Raw genomic sequence first — 22985 nt, 5'->3', positions numbered from 1 at the left:
TAGTATGGACATTTTAACAATATTTGTTCTTCCAACCCATAAGCATGGACTCATTTCCATTTCTTTGCATCGTCTTCAATTCAATTTCTTTCATCATAAAAAACCTGCAAAGTAGGTCTAGAGAGAACATAACTCAACATAAGAAAGGCCTTATTGAAAAACCCACAGCCAACATCATACTTAATGGTGAAAAACTGAGAGATCTTCCCTATGGTCAGGAACAAGACAAGAATGTCCACTCTCACCATTTGTATTCAACATAGTACTAGAAGTCCTAGCCACAGCAATTAGACAACATAAAGAGATAAAAGGCATCCAAATTGGTAAAGAATTGGTAAAGTAATACCCTCACTGTTTGTAGATGACATGATACTACAAATAGAAAACCCTAAAGACTCCACCAAAAAACTACTAGATAGAAAACCCTAAAGACCCCACCAAAAAACTCCTAGAACTGATGAATGAATTCGATAAAGTTGCAGGATACAAAATTAATGTACAGAAATCTGTTGTGTTCCTATACACTAATAATGAAGCAGTGGAAAGTGGAACATTTCATCTTAAAGATGAACAGATGACCAACGATCACCAAATATAGGGAAAAGGACCTCTATAACAAAAAAAAGAGAAAAAAAACCCCAAAGACTTGAAGAAGAAAACTTAAGAGAACTTTACTAACCTTAGAAAGATATTTTATTCCTCAAACAATAACAGGACGCCACGCACACGCATACACACACAAAAGGAAACTCAGTAAATAGGCAGAGTTGCTAGAAATTACAAATACAAAATTAAAATCATCAATGGAGAAATTAAAATATAAAGAAGACTATATTCATACAGTTCACTCATTGAACAAATATTATTTTGAGTACCTCCTACTTTCCAGAGATAGTTTGGTAAGAGGTTAATCAGGAAAATATCATGTTCTACAAGGTAAGTGAAGAAAATATATTAAAGAAGAGTATGTGATAAACTGTGTCAAAAGCTGCTGTTATATACGTAGGGTTGACAGTTTAAATTTATCACCTAACAGAGTGGTGTCTGCCTGGAGGAAGAGGTCCCATCCTTGGAATGCCCAGGAAGAGTGTCTTTCCCCCTTTCCAAAGCTTCTTTCACAGCTTACCAAAAGTAACTAGTAGCCCTACCTCTTTATCCCAAAGCAATTTACCCAGCTATCCACATCAACTTTGCTCAGAAGCCTTCAGCTCTATGTGGCTTAGGAGGAAACCAAGTTAGGAGAAGAAAATTTTTTTTTTTTTTTTTTTAACTGAGTTTTGTCTGGGAAGTTTTCTCCTCCACAAGGAGCCAGTACAGCAAAGCGTATCTGGAGACAGTTGGGCCAATCACTCTTCCTTTTAAGTGTCTTTTTTCCCCCCCTTTTCTCGCTTTAACCCTCCTTCTCTGGGACTTCAGTTCCTCACATCTGTAGACACTATAACACAGTTCAGCGGCGCCACACTCACCTGTGCACCAGAATCATCAGCCCAGCTGGTTAAAACTGCAGGTATCAGGGGATCAAAGGCACAAAGAAACTTTTTAGCATTATGAAAATGTTCCACATTTTAATTGTGGTAATGACTTGGACAACTATATACAACTACAAAAAAAATCTCTTTAAATTTACAACTTAAACTTTGACACTTCAGAAAATGAAAAAGGGAGCTATTAATTGTACCAGGACAACAAGCATAAACCTCAACTACTCTGGGAAAAGTAGGATAAATGGTCATCTCAGTAATACATCAAAATAAAGACTAAGTACTGACCATTGGTTTTAGCAACACGGATACTGTGAAATAATAGAAAATATATACACAAGTCTCTGCCTCCAGTTTCTGGCATTGAATTCTTAAATCCTTTGGAATCCCCCTAGGTGACTGGAGTGTCTTTTGTTCTAATAGGGTGACTTGGTGGCCTCCTGGATGGGGGCTGCTCACCAGAAAGTATGAGCCATAATTTGAAGCTTGGGACTTTCAGGCCCACCCCCCATTCTCCAGAGAAGGAAAAAGGAGTGGAAGCGGAGTTAATAATCAATCATGCCAACCTGATGAAGTCTACATAAAATTCCCAATAGCACAGGGTTCAGAAAGCATCTGTGTTGGTGAACACACACATCTGTAGGCCAGGAGGGTAGCATACCCAACTCTACTAGGACAGAAGCTCCTGTACTATGTGCCTCTTCATCCGGTTGTTCATCTGCACCCTTTATCATATCCTTTATTATACAATAAACTGGTAAACATAATTATTTCTCTGAGTTCTGTGAGCCATTCTAGCAAATGACCAAACTCAAGGAAGGGGTCTGGAAACCCTAGTTCACAAGGGGTTCTGTCAATCAGAAGTACAGGTGACAACCTGGGACTTGTGACTGGCATCTTGAGTAAGGGCAGTCTTGTGGGCATAAGACGTTAACTTTGTGGGATCTGAGCTATCGCCAGGTAATGTCAGAATTGAAGAGAATAATGGGAAATCCTGCCGATGTTGTAGGAAATTGCTTGATGTGTGCAAAATCCACACATCAGGTGACAGAAGAATTGTGTGTGAGTGAAGGAAAAACATAAGACTGTGTTTTTTCCCATTACAGGTATCACAGGCAATCTTGATAAAAGCAGTTTCAGTGTAGTGGTGAGAGTGAAGGCTCACAGGAGTACGTTTAAAAGAGTTGGGAAGACAGAAATTGAAGAAAGGAAATAGAAACAACATTTTAAAATGTTGTTTTTGCTACAAAGAACACTGAGTTAGGGCAACAAGTGGCAGAAATGGGTTGAGAAAAAGGTTGTTTTTTTTTTTTTTTTCCTGGGAGAAATAATGGTACATTTTAACGCTGATAGGAATAATCCAGGAGAACCAGTTAGATATCCTACAAACTCATAGTTGCTTTGTTTTGTTTTGTTTAATAGGGAATGGAGAACTTAAAGAAAGCCAATGAATCCAAATTCAAAGTGAAAAGACCCTCCTCAAAATAGAAGAAACCCATGGCTGGTTTTATCTTTGGCACAGCAGCAGAAGCAGGAAGCCATCACAGACATAGATAAAAAGAAAACAAACTTTTAATCAATTTTAAAGGCTGACTACAGACTGGCATGACAATTTAGAGTCCCTAGGCACCCCAAATGTATACAGACTGTACCCGCCCACCAATTCTATCCCATAGGCCTTTGTCAAGTGCTCACAAGAAAGAACGGAGATCGGGCAGGAGAGTCAAGAGTCACCTAATGGTGCACTGGCACAAGTGGCCCACTAAAGTTAGAGGGCAGTCCTGAAGAACTGAGAGAAACCCTCCAAGGAATACACACTTTACACTGAGTACCAGGCAGTAGTCATCCACAGTTAAAAGAGAGATGGGAAAACTGGAAGAGACTGAGAGACACCACTCTTAAATGTAAGTGGCCTGCTGAAGTCTACAGACAGGACAGGAAAGCTGAGACAAATCCTGATGGGACTCAAACTCTGCTAAAGGGATGGTTCTGATCCTGCTCAAAATCATCTGAAGCCCGTGATGAAATGAATCACTAAAGCAATGACAACCAAAACAATCTCAGCTCAATGGCAGACTAGACTGACTCAGCACACCACACAAGCTGCCTTACAGAAGCTGCCTTACACAAGGGGCACGCCCATACCTAGGAACAGAGGATAGTATTTACTTCCATGCCTACTTTCGATTTACAAACAATTTTTGTCATCCAATAAAAAATGGTAAGACATTGCAAAAAACCAAGAAAATGTGGTCCACCATCAAGAAAGAATATAGACCTTCTCTGGGTTAGATGTTAAAATGATTAGACAAGAACTTTAAAATAACTACAGTTAAGTATATTAGATGAGCTAGTGGAAGTGGTACATAATATGTGTGAAAAGATGGAAGACAGAGGAAAACGATACGAAAAAGGGAGACAGGAGAAACGCCAGATATGAAAATTAGACTGAGATTAAGAATTTTTTTAATGAGTTTATCAGCAGATGGACACAGTAGAGGAAAGATAAAACCAATGAATTTGAAGACAGGTTCAATGAAATTATGCAAACTGAAATACAAACAGAAAAAAAGAGTAGGGAAAAAATAGAGCATCCAATAACTGTGGTACAATCTAATATATATGTAATTAGAATCCCAAAAGGAAAGGAGAGGAAGAATGGAGCAGGAAAAAAATGTGAAGACATAATGGCTGAAAATATTCCAAAAGCAGCAAAAGAAAGGCATCAACCACAAATCCAAGAAACTCAGTTAACCCTAGGAAAGATAAACACAAAAAAACCCCACATTTTAGGCACATGACAGAGAAACCACTAAAACCAAATGGTAAAGAGAAAATCTTGAATACAACCAGAGAAAAAAAAAGATACATTAAAAAGAAGGGAACAAGGAAATTAATTATAGCTGAATTCTCATCAGAAACAATTTAAAACAAGCTTTTAAAAGAAAAAAAAAATTTCTTGTCAATCTACAGTTCTCCAGCCAGTGGGGAAAAAAATTCTTTCCAAAATGAAGGCAAAAAATTCCATAGATGGATAAAAAGTAATACCACATAGAAACATCAGAAAAAAATAAATATGATACATACATACCAATAAATCTCTTTAAAAGAATACTGAATAGAAATACTTAAAATAGCATTACACTACAGTGTTTATAGCATATCTTGTCTTTGAAAATAAGAACAATGGGGAAGGAGGATAGTAAATGAAGTGTGCTATTGTAATGTTCTTATACTGTGGAGTAATAATATTTTTTTGAAGCTAAACTGTGATAACTTAAAAATTATTACATTTAATCTCTAGAAAAATCACTAAAAACACACAGAGAAGCATTAACTAAAAATTCAACAAAGGAAATAACACAGAATAATAAAAAATACTTGATTTACCCAAAAGATGATAAGAAAGGCAAAACAGAGGAACAAAAAGCAGACAGGACAAATCCAAAAGAGGAAAAGAGAAAATTACAGATTTAAATCCAAACACTGTCAATAATTACATCAAATATAAGTGAAATATTGGGTGGGGAAAATGAGATGTTGGGTCAGAGAATACATACTTGTAGTTATAAGATGAGTAAGTTCTGAGGATCTAGTACACAGCATGGTGAAATTAGTAACAACTGTATACTTGAAAGTTGCTAGGAGAATCCATCCATCTTAAAAGTTCTTAACCCACAGTTAAAGGTATGTGAGGTGATGCATGTGAACTATACTGTGGTAATCATTTTGCCTAAATGGACTAAACACCCTTAGTAAAAAGGCAGAGACTGACAGGCTGGAATTCTCTTAAGGCCCCAATTACTCTCTACATCAACAAAACACACTTAAAACATAAAAGATACAAAGTCAAAGGATGGGAAAAGATAAATCATACAAACACTAAGTATAAGAAAGCTAGTATGGCTATATTAATATCAAAGTAGACTTTAGGAAGAATACTGTGAGATACAGAAAAGGGAATTTTATAATGATCAAAAGGTTCAACTTCATGAAGAGATAAATCTTAAATACACATGCACCTAAAAATAATGAAGATCTTAAATAAGTGAAACAAAAATTAATGGAAAAGTAGACAAACCCACGATCATAGTTAGAGATGTAAATGTTCTTCTCTCAGACACTGATAAAACAAATGGGCAAAAAATCAGTAAGGATATAGAGTATTTCAACAACAATATCAACTTGACCTAATAGACACTTATGGAACACCATCCTCAATAATGCAGAACACCCATTCTCCAAGTGCATGGGAACATTCACAAGATAGACAATAAGGTAGGCCATAAAAAAAGGTTTTAGTTAATGTAAAAGGAGTGGAATCATACCAAGTACACTCTAACCACAACAGAATTAAATTAGAAATCAATAATAAAAAGATACTTGAGTATTTTCCAATTTTAGAAATTAAACAATATACTTCTTAGTAATCCACAGACCAAAGAAAACTATTACAGGAGAAAATTTAAAATATCTTTAGCTGAATGACCATAAAAATACACATATCAAAATTTGTGGGATGAAGCTAAAGGAGTACTTCAGGCTTAGGAGAAATTTATAGCTTTAAAAAGCTATGTAAGAGAAGAAGACAGGTGTACAATCAACGATGTAATTTTCTACAATAAGCTAGAAAAAGAAAAGCAAGTAGAAGAAAGGATATAATAAAATTAAAAGCAGAAATCCAGTAAAGAGAAATGGACAAGCAATACAAAATCAACAAAGTAGAAGATGGTTCTTGGCCAAGATTTAAAAAATGTCTAACCCTCTAGCAAGACTGACCAGGAGAAAAGAAACAGAAAACACAAATTACCAATATAAAGAATGAAAATAAAAATATAACTACAAATCCTTCAGTAATAGGAGGATAATAAGGAGACAGTATGAACATTATAATAACTTTGACTTCTTAAATGAAATGGATAAGTTCTTAAAATATTTACCCCCTAAAAATGAAAACACTAATTTGAAAAGATACATGCACCCCTATGTTTACTGCAACATTATTTACAATAACCAAAATATGGAAGAAACCTAAGTGTCCATCCATGCACAAATGGATAAAGAAGATATGGTGTATAAATAATGGAATATTACCAATCATAAAAAAAGAATGAAAGACTGCAATTCTCAACAACATAGATGGACCTACAGGTTATTATGCTAAGTGACATAAGTCAGAGACAAATACCATATGATTTCACTTATATGTGGAATCTAGAAAATAAACAAAAGAGAAACTGATTCAAACACACAAAACAAACTGTAAGTTACCAGAGAAAAGAGGAATAGGGGTGAAGGGCACAAGAGATGAAAGGGATTAAGAGGCACAAACTTCCAGTTATAAAATAAGTAAGTCAAGGGAATAAGAAATACAGTGTAGGGAGTATAGTTAATAATACTATGGTAACATTATATGATGCCAGATGGTAACTACACTTCCAGTGGTAAGCAACTGTATAATGTATAGAATTTTCTAATCATGATGTTGTACATCTGAAACTAAACTTCAATTAAATTTTTAAAAAAAGAAATAGCAGTCTTAAGCAAACCCTTCCAGAAACGAGAGAAAATGGGAATCACTCCCCCATTATTGTATGGGGACAGCATAACCGTGATACTAAATTTAGACACAGACATACAAGAAAACTACATGAATATATATGAATCTAGACATAAAAATCCTTATCAAAATAAGAGCAACTGGAATCCTGCAACATATAAACAGCATAATGCTTCATACACAAATGACATTTGTTTATCTTAGGAATGCAAAATAGTTTTAACATAAGAAACATCGACGTAACTTAGCACGTATAGATTACAGGAGGAAAATTAATAATACAGACTTCAGGAAGGAATTAAGATGGGGGAGAAGTAGAGGACCCCTTTTTCAGCCGGTCCCCTGAGTCGAGCTGGGTAGGTACCAGACCAGCCTGAACATCCACGGAATCAACCTGAGACGCAGGAAGATACATCTGGATCTCTACAAATGAACATCTCCAGCGCTGAGTATTGAGGTATGAAGCCGGGAGCCGTGAAACCGTGCACAGATATCGGAAGATATACGGAAGGGGGAGGGAACCGCCACGTTCGGCCCTGGGAAGCGGTAGCCACCTGCACGGGGCAGGGGGCAGACTCGCAGACTGGCACCCGCGAAACAACAGACTGAGACGGAGAGCCGGGGAACACTCGCAACCAGACCGAGGGCCGGAGCTATGGAGCGCACGGGGGCGGCTGGTGGCTAGCGGTGTTAGAAACACAAAGGACAGAGACGAGCCGGCCCTAGAAGTGATGTCTGGGAAGCCGGGTGTGGGGCGCACATCCTGGGACGCTGCGGGGTTGAGCAGCACCAACAGTCACAGAGTTAAAGTGGCCAGAACATCAATGGAGAACGGTCCGCGATCCCTCTGTTCTGAGACAGAGACTGAGATTCGGCCACTGCGGCTCAAACTCTCAGAAGAGGCACAGCAAACCGCCAGGGAAAGCTGCCAGAGAACAAAAGCCTGGAAATACCGGCTCACAGCGTGCCCATCCCCATCCCCCCTTGCAGGGGACACTGAGACTCTACCCAAACAGGGTTGCCTGAGTATCGGTGCGGCAAGCCCCTCCCCCAGAAGGTAGGCTGAAAATTCAAGAAGCCCACATCCCTAAGATCCCCATAAAACAAGGGTACAATGCCTGGTCCCGGTCAATAATCTGGGCTCTGGACAACCCCGTGACCTCTCCTCATCAGAATGACGAGAAGGAGAAATCACCCCCAGCAAAGAAAAGACAATGAGTCTGTGGCCTCTGCCACAGAACTAATGGATATGGATATAACCAAATTATCAGAAATGGAATTCAGAGTAACAATGGTCAAGATGATGTGTAGACTTGAAAAAGGAATTAACGAAAATGTTAAGGAGAATATAGAATCTCTAAGGGTGGAAATGAGAGCGAATCTGGCAGAAATTAAAAATTCTATGAGCCAAATTCAGTCAAAACTAGAGGCTCTGACGGCCACGGTGAATGAGGCAGAACAACGTATCAGCGAATTGGAGGATGGGTTAGTAGAAGACAAAGCTAAAATAGAATCTGGACTTAAAAAAATGCACGCTCAGGAATGTAGGTTACGGGAGATTACTGACTCAATGAAACGTTCCAATGTCAGAATCATCGGCATCCCCGAGGGGGTGGAGAGAAACACAGGTCTAGAAGAGGTAATTGAACAAATTGTAGCTGAAAACTTCCCTAATCTAGCAAGGGAAACAAACATTCGTGTCCAAGAGGCAGAGAGGACCCCTCCCAAGCTCAACCACGACAAACCTACGCCACATCACGTCATAGTGCATATCACAAATATTAGATCCAAGGATACAGTACTGAAAGCGGCCAGGGCAAAGAAATTTCTCACGTACCAAGGCAAAGGTATCAGAATTACCAGACCTGTCTACACAGACCTGGAATGAGAGAAAGGCTTGGGGGGCCTTTTTAAAGCTCTTTCAGAGAAAACCATGCAGCCAAGGATCCTTTATCCAGCAAGGCTGTCATTCAGAATTGATGGAGAAATAAAGACCTTCCAGAATCGCCAATCATTGACCAATTTCGTAACCACGAAACCAGCCCTACAGGAGATATTAAGGGGGGTTCTATAAAGGTAAAAAGGCCCCAAGAGTGATACAGAACAGAAAGTCACAATTGATAGAAACAAAGACTGTACTGGCAACATGGCATCATTAAAATCATCTCTCTCAATATTCAGTCTCAATGTAAATGGCCTAAATGCTCCCATAAACGCCACAGGGTTGCAGATTGGATAAAAAGACATGACCCACCCATATGCTGTCTACAAGAGACTCATTTTGAACCTAAAGATACATTCAGACTGAAAGTAAAGGGATGGAATACCATCTTTCCCACCAATGGACCTCAAAAGAAAGCTGGGGTAGCAATTCTCATATCAGACAGATTGGATTTTAAACTAAAGACTATAGATAGAGACACAGAAGGGCACTATATTATTCTTAAAGGATGTATCCAACAAGTGGATATGACAATTATAAATATATATGCCCCCACCAGGGGAGCAGCAAGATACACAAGCCACCTCTTAAGCAGAATAAAGAGACATATAGATAAAAATATGTTAATAGTAGGGGACCTCAACACTCCACTATCAGAAATAGACAGAACACCCATGCAAAAAATCAACAAAGACAAGGGCTTTGAATGCCATATTCAACGAGTTGGACCTCATAGATATATATAGAACACTACACCCCAGAACCAAAGAATACTCATTCTATTCTAATGCCCATGGAACATTCTCAAGAACAGACCATGTTCTGGGACACAAAACAGGTCTCAACCGATATCAAAAGACTGAAATTATTCCCTGCATATTCTCAGACCACAACGCTTTGAAATTGGAACTCAACCACAAGGAAAAATTTGGAAGAAACTCAAACACTTGGAGATTAAGAACCATCCTGCTCAGGAATGATTCGATAAACCAGGAAATAAAACCCAATTTAAACAATTTATGGAGACCAATGAGAATGAAAACACAACGGTCCAAAACCTATGGGATACTGCAAAGGCAGTTCTAAGGGGGAAATACATAGCCATCCAAGCCTCACTCAAAAGAATAGAAAAATCTAAAATGCAGTTTTTATATTCTCACCTCAAGAAGCTGGAACAGCAACAGAGGGACAGGCCTAATCCACGCACGAGGAAGCAGTTGACCAAGATTAGAGCAGAATTCAATGAATTAGAAACCAGGAGTACAGTAGAGCAGATCAACAGAACTAGAAGCTGGTTCTTTGAGAGAATCAATAAAATTGACAGACCACTGGCAAGACTTATCCAAAAGAATAGAGAAAGGACGCATATTAATAAAATTATGAATGAAAAAGGAGAGGTCACAACCTATAACTGGAAACCTATAAACTACCAAGACTGCAACAGGAAGAAATTGATTTTTTAAACAGCCAATTAATTATGAAGAGATTGAGTCAGTGATAAACAGCCTTCCAAATAACAAAACTCCAGGCCCGGACAGTTTTCCTGGGGAATTCTACCAAACATTCAAAGAAGAAATAATACCTATTCTCCTAAAGCTATTTCAAAATATACAAACAGAAGGAAAGCTACCAAACTCATTCTATGAGGCCAATATTACCTTGATCCCCAAACCAGGCAAAGACCCCCTCAAAAAGGAGAATTACAGACCGATTTCCCTAATGAATATGGACGCCAAAATCCTCAACAAAATCCTGGCTAACAGAATCCAACAATACATTAAAAGGATTATCCATCATGACCAAGTGGGATTCATCCCTGGGATGCAAGGGTGGTTCAACATTCGCAAATCGATCGGGGTCTTAGATTTTATCCAGAAAGAAAAATTCAAAAATCATATGATTCTCTCAATAGATGCAGAAAAAGCATTTGACAAAATACAGCATCCTTTCCTGATTAAAACCCTTCAGAGTGTAGGTATAGAGGGTACACTCCTCAATCTCACAAAAACCATCTATGAAAAGCCTACAGCAAGAATCATTCTCAATGGGGAAAAGCTGGAAGCCTTTTCCTTAACATCAGGAACACAACAAGGATGCCCACTCTCGCCACTATTATTCAACATAGTACTAGAAGTCCTTGCAACAGCAATCAGACAACCAAAAGGGATAAAAAGTATCCAAATCGGCAAAGAAGAAGTCAAACTGTCTCTCTTCACAGATGACATGATACTCTATATGGAAAACCCCAAAGAATCCACTCCCAAACTATTAGAAGTTATAGAGCAATTCAGTAATGTGGCGGGATACAAAATCAATGCTCAGAAATCAGTTGCATTTCTATACATGAATAATGAGAATGAAGAAAGAGAAATTAGGGAAACCATCCCATTTACAATAGCACCAAAAACCATATGTTACCTTGGAATTAACTTAACCAGAGACGTAAAGGACCTTTATTCTAGAAACTATAAATCACTCTTGAAAGACATTGAGGAAGACACAAAAAGATGGAAAAATATTCCATGCTCATGGATCGGAAGAATTAACATAGTTAAAATGTCCATGCTACCCAGAGCAATCTACACTTTCAATGCTATCCCGATCAAAATACCGAGAACGTTTTTCAAAGAACTGGAACAAATAGTCCTTAAATTTGTATGGAACCAGAAAAGGCCCCGAATCTCCAAGGAACTGCTGAAAAAGGAAAAATAAAGCTGGGGGCATCACAATGCCGGATTTCGAGCTGTACTACAAAGCTGTGACACAAAGACAGCATGGTACTGGCACAAAACAGACACATAGACCAATGGAACAGAATAGAGAACCCAGAAATGGACCCTCGGCTCTTTGGGCAACTAATCGTTGATAAGGCAGGAAAAAATATCTGGTGGAAAGACAGTCTCTTCAATAAATGGTGCTGGGAAAATTGGACAGCTACATGCAAAAGAATGAAACCTGACCACTCTCTCACACCATACACAAAAATAAACTCCAAATGGATGAAAGACCTCGATGTGAGACAGGAATCCATCAAAATCTTAGAGGAGAACATAGGCAGCAACCTCTACAACATCGGCCAAAGCAACCTTTTTCATGATACATCTCCAAAGGCAAGAGAAACAAAAGATAAAATGAACTTGTGGGGGGGCGCCTGGGTGGCACAGCGGTTAAGCGTCTGCCTTCAGCTCAGGGCGTGATCCCGGCGTTATAGGATCGAGCCCCACATCAGGCTCCTCCACTATGAGCCTGCTTCTTCCTCTCCCACTCCCCCTGCTTGTGTTCCCTCCCTCACTGGCTGTCTCTATCTCTGTCGAATAAATAAAAATAAAATCTTAAAAAAAAAAAAGACTTAAAAAAAAATGAACTTGTGGGACTTCATCAAGATAAAAAGCTTCTGTACTGCCAAGGAAACAGTCAAAACAACTAAGAGGCAGCCCACGGAATGGGAGAATATATTTGCAAATGATGCTACAGATAAAAGACTGGTATCCAAGATCTACAAAGAACTTCTCAAACTCAATATGCGAGAAACAAATAAACAAATCATAAAATGGGCAGAAGATATGAACAGACACTTTTCCCATGATGACATACAAATGGCTAATAGACACATGAAAAAATGTTCAAAATCATTAGCCATCAGGGAAATTCAAATCAAAACCACAATGAGATACCACCTTACACCAGTTAGAATGGCAAAAATTGACAAGGCAAGAAACAACAATTTTTGGAGAGGATGTGGAGAAAGGGGATCCCTCCTACATTGTTGGTGGGAATGCAAGTTGGTACAGCCACTCTGGAAAACAGTGTGGAGGTCCCTTAAAAAGTTAAAAATTGAGCTACCCTATGATCCAGCCATTGCACTACTGGGTGTTTACCCCAAAGATACAGACATAGTGAAGAGAAGGGCCATATGCACCCCAATGTTCATAGTAGCATTGTCCACAATAGCTAAATCGTGGAAGGAACCGAGATGCCCTTCAACAGATGACTGGATTAAGAAGTTGTGGTCCATATGTACAGTGGAATATTACTCAGCTATCAGAAAGAACAAGTTCTCAACTTTTGCTGCAACATGGACGGAGATAATGCTAAGTGAAATAAGTCAAGCAGAGAAAGACAATTATCATATGATTTCTCTCATCTATGGAACATAAGAACTAGGAAGATCGGTAGGGGAAGAAAGGGATAAAGAAAGGGGGGTAATCAGAAGGGGAATGAAGCATGAGAGATTATGGACTCTGAGAAACAAACTGAGGGCTTCAGAGGGGAGGGTGGTGGGGGAATGGGATAGAGTGGTGATGGGTAGTAAGGAGGGCACGTATTGCATGGTGCACTGGGTGTTATATGCAACTAATGAATCATCGAACTTTACATCAGAAACCAGGGATGTACTCTATGGTGACTAATATAATATAATAAAAAAACATTAAAGAAAATACAGACTTCAATAAATGGGGAAAAAAAAAAATACCAACAAAGTTCAATACTCACTCATGATAGATACTTTTAGCAGACTAGAGATAGGAAGAATATCCCCAGCCTGAAAAGCGGCATCTAAAAAAAACATACAGCTAATATACTTAATGGTAAAATACCGTAGGTTACCTCTCTAAAATCAGGAACAACACAAGGATATTTCCTCTGACCACTTCAACTGAACACTGTACTAGAAGTACATAACTAGTGCATTAAGGCAAGAAAAATAAATATAAGGCACATGGATTATAGAAAGAATTAAAGCTCTCTTTATTTGTAAGTGGCATAACTGTGTTGGTAGAAAATTCTAAGGAATCTACCAAGATAGCTTTGAGACAACTAAATAGCAAATTTAGCAAGATTGTGGGATATAAGATCAGTATATAAAAATAATCTATATTTTGGGGCGCCTGGGTGGCACAGCGGTTAAGCGTCTGCCTTCGGCTCAGGGCGTGATCCCAGCGTTGTGGGATCGAGCCCCACATCAGGCTCCTCCGCTATGAGCCTGCTTCTTCCTCTCCCACTCCCCCTGCTTGTGTTCCCTCTCTCGCTGGCTGTCTCTATATCTGTCAAATAAATAAATAAAATCTTTAAAAAAAAAAATAATCTATATTTCTGGGGCACCTGGGTGTCTCAGTCAGTTAAGCAGCTGACCTGATTTTTTGGCTCAGGTCACGATCTCATGATCCTAGGATCAAGCCCCACAATGGGACAGGCTCCACACTCAGCCTGGAGTCTGCTTGAGAGTCTTTCTCTCTGCTTTTTCCCACCTTGTGCGTGTGCGTGCACTCTCTCTCAAACTAATAAAATAAAAATAAGTAAACTATAGTTCTATATGCCATCATTCAATAATTAGAAAATAAAATTTTAGGGGCGCCTGGGTGGCTCAGTTGGTTAAGCGTCTGCCTTCAGCTCAGGTCATGATCCCAGGGTCCTGGGATTGAGTCCCATATCGTGCTCCCTGCTCTGTGGAGAGCCTGCTTCTTCCTCTCCCCCCGCTCATGCTCTCTCTCTCTCAAATAAAGTCTTTAAAAAAAGAAAAAAGAAAATTTTAAAGAATACCATTTACAACAGAACCAAAACCACAAAAAACCAGAAATAAATACAATGTGCAGTACTACACTGAAAGTTCTAAAAATTTCTGAGAGAAATTAAAGATAACTTATGTAATGCAGAGACACAGTATATTCCTGGATTAGAAGACAAAATATTATTAAATGTCCACTCCACCAAATAGATATATATTCAATACAGACAATTAAAATTCAGGCAAGATTTCTTTAAATGGAAATTCAGAAGCTGATTCTAAATTTCTACGGACATGGAAGCAAATTAAAATATTTTAAAATAACTAAACTTGAAAAGAAGGATAAAATTAGAGAACTTAACTTCACATGACTTTGAAACAGGCTATAAAGCTACAGAAATCAAGATGGAGGTATTAGTAAAAGAACAGACAAATATACCAAACAAAATAGAATCTAGAAATAGACCCCCACTGCCAAGACATTGACAATACAACGCAGAGAAGAAAATCTTTGGAAATCTTTGCAATAAGTGAACAGCTGGATATCCACATTGAGGGGAATAAAAACATGACCTCCCCCCCTCACACCATACACACACAAAAAAACAGGTCTAAAGGTAAAAGCAAACTATAAGCTTATAGAAAAAGACGGTATTATCATGACCTTCTTAAAGACACAGAAAGCACTAACCAAAAAACAAACATGTGATAAATTGTATTTCACCAAAACAAAAATCTTCTGCTTATCAAAAAACACCACTAAGAAAATGAGCTTGTAAGCCATAGACTAGGAGAAAATATACACTATGTATACACAAGATCAAGAATGTACTTAAAATTTTTTAAAAGATACTTCAGAAAATATAATTATACAAATGAGTAATAATAACATTTAAAAGTGCTTAAAATCATCAATCAGAGAAATACTAAAAAGCCACTTGAGAGATCACTATAAATATAGAATTGTGCAGTGGTTCTCAATGGGTTGGGGAGGTTGGCAATTTGGACCCCCAGAAGACATCTTTAGTTGTTATAGGTACCCAGAATGTTGCTAAACATCCTACAAGGCACAGGACAGCCCCACATAACAAAGAATTATCCTGTCCAAAATGTCAATGGTGGCAAAATTGAGAAACCCCCAATAGATGAAAGAGACAAATAGCATCAAATGTTGGTGAAGATCTAGAGCAAATGGAACTCTCTGATATGTTACAGAAGGGTATGCAAAATGATTGATTCACTCCGGTGCTTGACAGATGCTACCATATTAAGGGTAAATGGCTTCTCCTTGCCAAATTAAAGATCAACATGGCCTACAAGGCCTGCATGATCTAGACCCAGTCCACTTCTCCAGCCTCATCTCTCAGTTTAAATGAGGCACAAGGATGATCAGTATTAGGAAAAAATTTTCAATCAAGTCTACTTGACTTTACTGAGAGAAATCCTAAAAATTCTGAGATAAAAAAAATTTTATCATTTAGTCAACTTAATACCTAAAGAAGAGATATAAATACATTCCTGACAGTAAAACATCTACATCTCTCATAGTAAACACTAACAGTTTTGGCAAAATCACAGATCTATTTGGCAAAAACTACAGAAACAACTAAGGCTATATAAGTAATGGTCCTCTATCCCTTTTGTAAACTGGGTTAACTGGAGACCATTACAGAGTTACTGATATTGGCTTTAGACACATCACAATACAGGTTGAAAAAAATTAACAGTTCAGAAAGATACTAAATACCGCAACTCATTTCACCAAAGAATGGAGTCATGTGCAAAAGTGGCCTAAATTGGCACCATTCAATAAAAACATAACACAAACTATAAATGTGAGCCACATATGCTATGTTAAAAAAGTAAAAAGCAAATTAATTCCATTTTGATAATATAATTATACTATATGCAAATATATGCACATACATTATGCACAAAATATGCAAAATAGCCAATAAACCCAAAATATTATCGCCTCAATATGTAATCAACATAAAGTCTGATTATTTTATATTCTCTTTTTGTACTAAGTCTTCAAATGTATTTTACATTTATAATAAATTTCATTTTGGACTATCCACATTTCAAGTGCTCAAAAGACACATGTAGGTAGTGGCTACTAGATACTAACAGGGCTTATTGAGTAACATACTTCTAAGCATTTTACTTGACTATTTCATTTAATTCTCTCTGAGGCACACACAGGGGAAAGTAACTTGTCCCAAGTTCCCACAGTTGGTGGTAGAATCAAGATTCTAACTCAACCAGCATGACTAAGATCTCCTGCTCCAAACCAGCATGTTTTCTCACCTCAAATTAAAAAAAAATTTTTTTTTACAATATCACTGAAACTTTCAGTTAACCACATTAATACGTTAATTCCTGCTTTCATATTATACATTCATTTTATAAGAAACCTAAATTTATGGTCGCATAAAAAAATTGTTTTCCCCATGATTTAAATCCGCAAATAAAGACTTACCATTAATACGAGTTTTTGATACTTTTGTTTTATGTCTGACACACTTGCAGATGGGTCTGCCCCCAGAATGCTGTACCAATCCTTTTTTGGTATCTGCTCAAATGCCATCATCCATTGAACAAGAAGTGGGCCTTCTCGGATCAGCTGAATAAAAATATCGATGACAATTCATTACAATTTGCAGGATCGAAGAAATAAGCAAGTACTTTCCTAAGGTCTTTAATATGTAGCGGAGTAATCAGGATTATAATGCAAACCTGATGAACCATATATTTTCATTTAAAACGCCCTAAGAATTTCATGTACAAGTATACAGACAAGTATGGGAAATCTGTTACAGGTTTTATGATATACGCTTATACCTTAAATTAATGAATTCCAACAGCCTTAAGAAAACAGAATTCGAAAATGAACGCGAGCGGTGGATGACCTCTAAGAAGGTATTTCTTCTAGTCTCCGGTAAAAGCCGCACATAGTAAATACTCACTAAACACAATAGAGGAATTTAATAAATGTTTACAAAATTTTTAAAAAAATGTTGGAAGCAAAACAAAACAGCAAAAAATTAAAATGAATTTGGGAGCATTCCCTCTTAATGTTTCCAGTTCATATTTCTTCCAGATTACCTTAAAAGAATAATATGGGGAACAGTCAGCTCCGGCAGGTAGACAGCATGAGTCCCTCGGTTACTGGCGCTTACAAAGAAAGAGCTCCTGAAACTGCTCACAGGAAACTCGAGCCCTCTAGATTACAGAAGAGACCTCGCCAGGAGCCCCAGAAATCAAGCAACCTCTTCCCACAGCTGTGAACTTCAAGAGACCCGGGGGGGGGGGGCAGGGCTCAAAATTGAGACTTGGGAATCCACTGTATTCCTTTCGGCTGCACCGCCCAGTCACAGGCGGCTAGCCTCTCCCGACTTTAGTCGATATCAAACTTACCAAACTTCATACAGTCCTTATCACCCACTCCTCGCCCGCACTCTGCCAAAACCCGGAACCGGCTTCTTCTTCCGCCGGAAGTCATTGCCCTGACGTGACCACGTTTCTAGTCGAGCCCTTGTGGCAGAGGCACCGATCTCAAGGGGCGCTCCGCCCTCCCGGACGCGGTCGCTATGGTAACCAGTCTTCGCTTCCAAGGAGTTCTAAGCAGTAAGTGCCCGAGCTGTGGAAAAAGGTGTTCTTCGCCTCATTCTAACTCCCTCTAGTCCCAACTCCGAGACTGTGGCGTCTCTCCTCTCCCTCAGCGAGCGCCACCACTCCCCTTCGCCTCGGGCTTCCTCCGCTTTCCCCAAAGCTTCCTTCGCTTACCCTGGACCCGGCGCTGTTCCCAGTCCCTTCGTGGTTGCTGACCGTTCTCTGGCGTATGAGGAGGGTGGGAGTGCTGGGGTGGGGGCTTGAGAAGGGTGAGGAGATCTAATTCCTCTCTTGTCTCTACACTTCCCTTAGAATGTTCTCATTCGAAAATTAAGAGAAAACCTGTACCGATTGAAGTTTTTTTTTTTTTCAGTTTTAATAGTTTTTTTCTGGAAAAGATGTTCAAGTTAATTCTTGTAGATGATCTTAGCAACCGATAACTTTTCAAAGTCCTTTCATATTTACTATCTCGCTTCACTTTCACTTCAACCCAGTGAGGCTAGTAAGGTAGGTGTTAATATTCCCATTTGGTAGATGAGGAAGCAAACCAAGTGTCAAGGCCAAATAGCTAATTGTATAGCAGCAGAACAGGACTCTTAGTAAGTGTGCATCTTAGCAGGGTAGCCAGGCCATCTTTCAAGCTCATGGAAAAAGAATAAACCACTCTGCTTTAGGGCAGATGCTGGACCCTGCAAATGGGCACTGTTAGGTTTTTTGTTAGTTTTTTCCTTCTTGCCTCTCCCTTTCCTTCTGTTGTTCCCTTTTATTATTTCTTGTCTGTACTACTTGCCTCACGTTGACCTCTTTTCCTTGCATTGTTCCCAGAGGTGAAACTGCATCTTGTGTTTTGGCAGCATGATTTAAATTTCACTTGGAGATGTTAAGATAGTTTTGTTGCTATTACTACTTAAATTTGCTTTCCTTCTTTTTTATCTTTCTTCTACCAAATCTCAGTTTGAGAAGCAGTCAAGATAAACCTAAGTACATTAAATAACATATTTTAATATGGTCACTTATTTAATGATGGTATAAAGAATAACTGAATGACATGAGAAAGAAAATCTAAAACGAAAAGTATAAATTGGGTTCTCCATAGGATTTTGTCATGTTTAAAATTAGGCACAAAGAGCATTAAGCTAAGTCAGAGGATCTGATTTTAGTCCTGGTTCTGACATACCTTCATACCTTCTGTGTGGCCCTAAGGAAATGTGTTAAGTGACAGACTTAAGTGCTGTTCTGAATACTTTCCTATACAGAATGACACCCCCTTGAACTTTTTAGACCTCAAATACCGACCTTTCCACAGCTTAGTCCTTCCTCATAGATAGTTATGCTCAGATCCTCCAGTTTTTACAGCAAGAGCACATTACTTTTATGATCCATTAGGGGATTATGTTTTCTCTTTTATTCCCTTTTTTTAGCCAAATTCTGAAAAGTCTGATCACAGTACCTCAGTTTTCTCAATTCATTTTTTTCATATTTGTGTGTGTGTGTGTATGCATGTGTGTATTTAGGTTTAGATTGTAAGAGGTACACCTTCTTTTCCCCCAGCAGTTCCCAAGTGTTCAGTCATTTCATCTCAACATACTTTAGCTCACATCAATAAAGCATACTTTACTTTGCAACTTTTTTTTCATATCCACAATATCATTATTCTGCTGAAATGATCAATAATTCATTGACAATATCTAGTCTGTGTTTACATTTCCTTAGTTGTCTCAGAAATGTCTTTTTATGGTTGGTTTGCTTGAATCATGATCCAAACAAAGGCTGCACATTGCATTTGATTGTTCTGTCTCTTTAGTATCTTTTAAGCTATAGCAATCCCACTTCACTACTATCTTGGTTTTGTTTTTTCTTTTCCTGCCATTAGTTTATTGAAAAACCAAATTAGTTGTCTTACAATCTGAATTTATTTATACTAGAATAAACTTCTCAAAATACTTTTTACATGAATCCCTGCTCATTTGTCTTTATTTTTCATTTTCTAGAGCATTATTGCCCAATAGAAATATGATGTAAGCCACAAATACAAACCACATATATGATTTTAAATTTCCCAGTAGCCATATTAGGAAAGCAAAAAGAAACTGGTGAAATGAATTTTAATAATATATTTTATTTAACCCAATATATTCAGAGTATGATCATTTCAAAATATAATTAGAAATTATTAATGAGTCATTTTACATTGTTTTTTCATTCTAAATCTTTAAAGACTGTTGTGTATTTTACCTGTACAGCTCATCTCAGTTTGGACTTGCCACATCTTAAGTGCTCCATAGTGCTGTATTGAACAGGCTGTGTCTAAAGAATAATGTCTTGGGGTGTCCAGCTGGCTCAATCAGTAAAGCATGTGACTCTATATCTCAGGGTCATGAGTTCAAGCCCCACATTGGGTGTAAAGCTTACTTCAAAAAGTAAGTAAATAAATAAAATAGAGGATAAAATCCTAACTCTTTAACCTGGCGTTCACTTACCTCCCAAATATGATCCTTAGTTTTCCAGCCTCATCACCTATTACCTCCATACATGAAACATTTAAATAATGGGATCTTTTCTTGGTATTTCTTCCATAGTCTTGTTCAGGTGGTTCTCCTTGCTTATACCATCTTTGCTCTTTGCTCCACCTATTAATTTTATTCCTCTTTTCAGACCCATCTCTTCCATCAAGCCTTTTATGTTGACTCAATCCTTAGAAATAGTTCCTCCTCTCAACTTTCATAGCCAGTTCCATATGTCCTATCCCACAGGGTACTGTTATATATTTTGGATGTATGTTCTGATTCCCTAATTCTGTAACCTCTTGTAAGGGCAGGGACACCTCTCAAAGAAACTAAGCACCAGCTATTGTGCCACATCTCTGAAGTTCTCACTATCTTATTTTAAGAAGGTAATTTATCCATTTTATCTAAAACTGACATATCAGAAATATAAACTGTGTTAGCATAATGGTTAAGGGCATGAAGTCTAAGGGCACGTGGGTGGCTTAGTCAGTTAAGCATCTGACTCTTGATCAGCTCAGGTCTTGATCTCAGGGTTGTGAGTTTGGGCCCTGCGCCAGGCTCCACACTGGGTGTGAAGCCTACTTTAAAAAAAAAAAAAAAAGAGCATGAAGTCTAGAGTCAGACTGCATAGGTTGAACCCAGACTATGTCTCTTATTGGTTATATGAACATTTTAAGTTAACTAATCTCTATGCCTTGGTTTCTTTCTCTGTAAAAAAGGAATAATAATAGTATCTTCCTCTAGGTTCGTTGTGAGGATTCAATGAGATAATAATGCCTGAAAGTAGTAAATATTCAGGAAAGATGAGCTTTTGTTGTTATTAATAGTGAAATATTTGTTGCTGAGTTTTGACTATTAGAACATTAAGAATTCATAGCTATATTTTAGGAATTTCTGAACAGAGCAAATGAATGCTACAAACTATTGAGTTGGAAAAATGACCCCCAAACCCAAATGTTTGTTGAACTATATAGTTTGTGGATAAATTAAAAGCCTGGGCAAATACCTCTTAATTCCCATGTCATCAACATTTAACATAAACAAGATAGACATTTAATTTCAAGATGATTGACCAAAAAATAATCAAGGTGATTGATCAAGTTGAGTTAAATGTAGATGTAGATGTAAATATGGTTATAGAGTATAGATACAGGGGTTTAAGAACCTTGGTTGTAGCAATGGCAAAAATCAATTTTTACTCAATTTATCACTTCAGTACTTGTCTGCCCATTAATTAATGTCTTCCACACAGTAATAAATTCTTAATTTGAGATCATATTAGTAAATTGTGCTTCTTATTGATGGATAATATTTGCAATATATACAGTGTAGTTCTGCTGTTTTTATCCTAGGATTATATTTATATTTACTTGACTCTTTCTACTGGTTTCATTGCCAACTCTTCTTCAATTTTCTCAATCTTACTTATTTCGGAGTTTTTAGGATTTTCATATTAGTAAACTAAGCTGTATTTATTTTTAAGTACCACAAAATATTATGGTTATGTTCTGAAATTAGATAATTGCCCCTACAGCAACTTAAAATCTGCTGGGAAGATAGGAAAACCATCAAGAATTAGCTACTGATGAGATAAACACACATATACACACAGACAGAGTACAGATAGAGCCTTCACTCACTTATTCATTCAATCAACAAGCCACTTATTGAGCATCTACCATGTGTCCCACACTTTGTTACAAGAGACATAAGACAGTTTGCTGTAGCCCTTGTAAAAGCTTAGAGTTTATCTGGGTAAACAGACAAAGAAGCAGCTGAAATAGCTGTAGGAAGTGCTATGCCAGAGGAAATGCAGGTGCTGTGACAGTTACTAATTTATAGTTACGTGACTAGAATAAGGGGGATTACCTGAATGACTGAAATCCTTGACTCAAAATGAGGCTAATCCAGAGATGCATGGAAGTATTAAGCTTTAAATATTGAAGTATCAAGTTTTAATGGAAGGGAGAGACGAATGGTTAGAATAAGAGAAACTTTTCTTTTTCTTTCTTTTTTTTTTTTTGGCATATTGTCATAAAGCTTTAGATGGTATTGAGAATCAGCTCTATTGAACAATCCTACCTCGTTTTTTAGAAATGGTTTTTCAGGGGCACCTTGAAAAGGTTGGCTCAGTCAGTTAAGCGTCTGTCTGCCTTTGACTCAGGTCAAATTCCTGGAGTCCTGGGAAGGAGCCCTGAGTCCATCAGTCTGGGAGTATCCCTCTGCCCCCGCCCCCCATTGCTCCTGCTCTCTCTCTCAAATAAATAAATAAAATCTTTAAAAAAAAAATTGAAATGATTTTTCATTTTTGCATTTTTCCCCTCACTCTTTGTCTTCATTTGATCTATTCTCTCTTTTGTCTTTTCAGTGGTAA

At 37.8% G+C, this 22985-nt stretch overlaps 1 protein-coding gene across 3 annotated transcripts in view; it reads right to left on the bottom strand.

The window, feature by feature from the left end:
- Positions 1-17982, bottom strand: part of DNAJC24 (DnaJ heat shock protein family (Hsp40) member C24) — a 71844-nt gene extending 53862 nt beyond the window's left edge. Inside the window, exons 1-2 of one of the 3 annotated variants that reach the window (XM_045808575.2) lie at positions 17910-17982; positions 16972-17115 (exon numbers count right to left, since the gene is read on the bottom strand). In XM_045808575.2, coding sequence (XP_045664531.1) covers positions 16972-17082 — 111 coding nt within the window. In that variant the 5' untranslated portion in view covers positions 17083-17115; positions 17910-17982. Of the gene's footprint in view, positions 1-16971; positions 17116-17597; positions 17782-17909 lie in introns of those variants that run through there. The other 2 variants (XM_087855384.1, XM_045808576.2) reach the window with 2 other exon arrangements.
- Between the last annotated feature and the right edge of the window lie 5003 nt (positions 17983-22985).

This window comes from Ursus americanus, chromosome 24 (genome assembly GCF_024610735.1).
Source record: "Ursus americanus isolate L20-20 chromosome 24, mUrsAme1.1.p, whole genome shotgun sequence".
NCBI classification, from domain to species: Eukaryota; Metazoa; Chordata; class Mammalia; order Carnivora; family Ursidae; genus Ursus; species Ursus americanus.
This window is presented reverse-complemented; position numbering and strand designations above follow the sequence as displayed.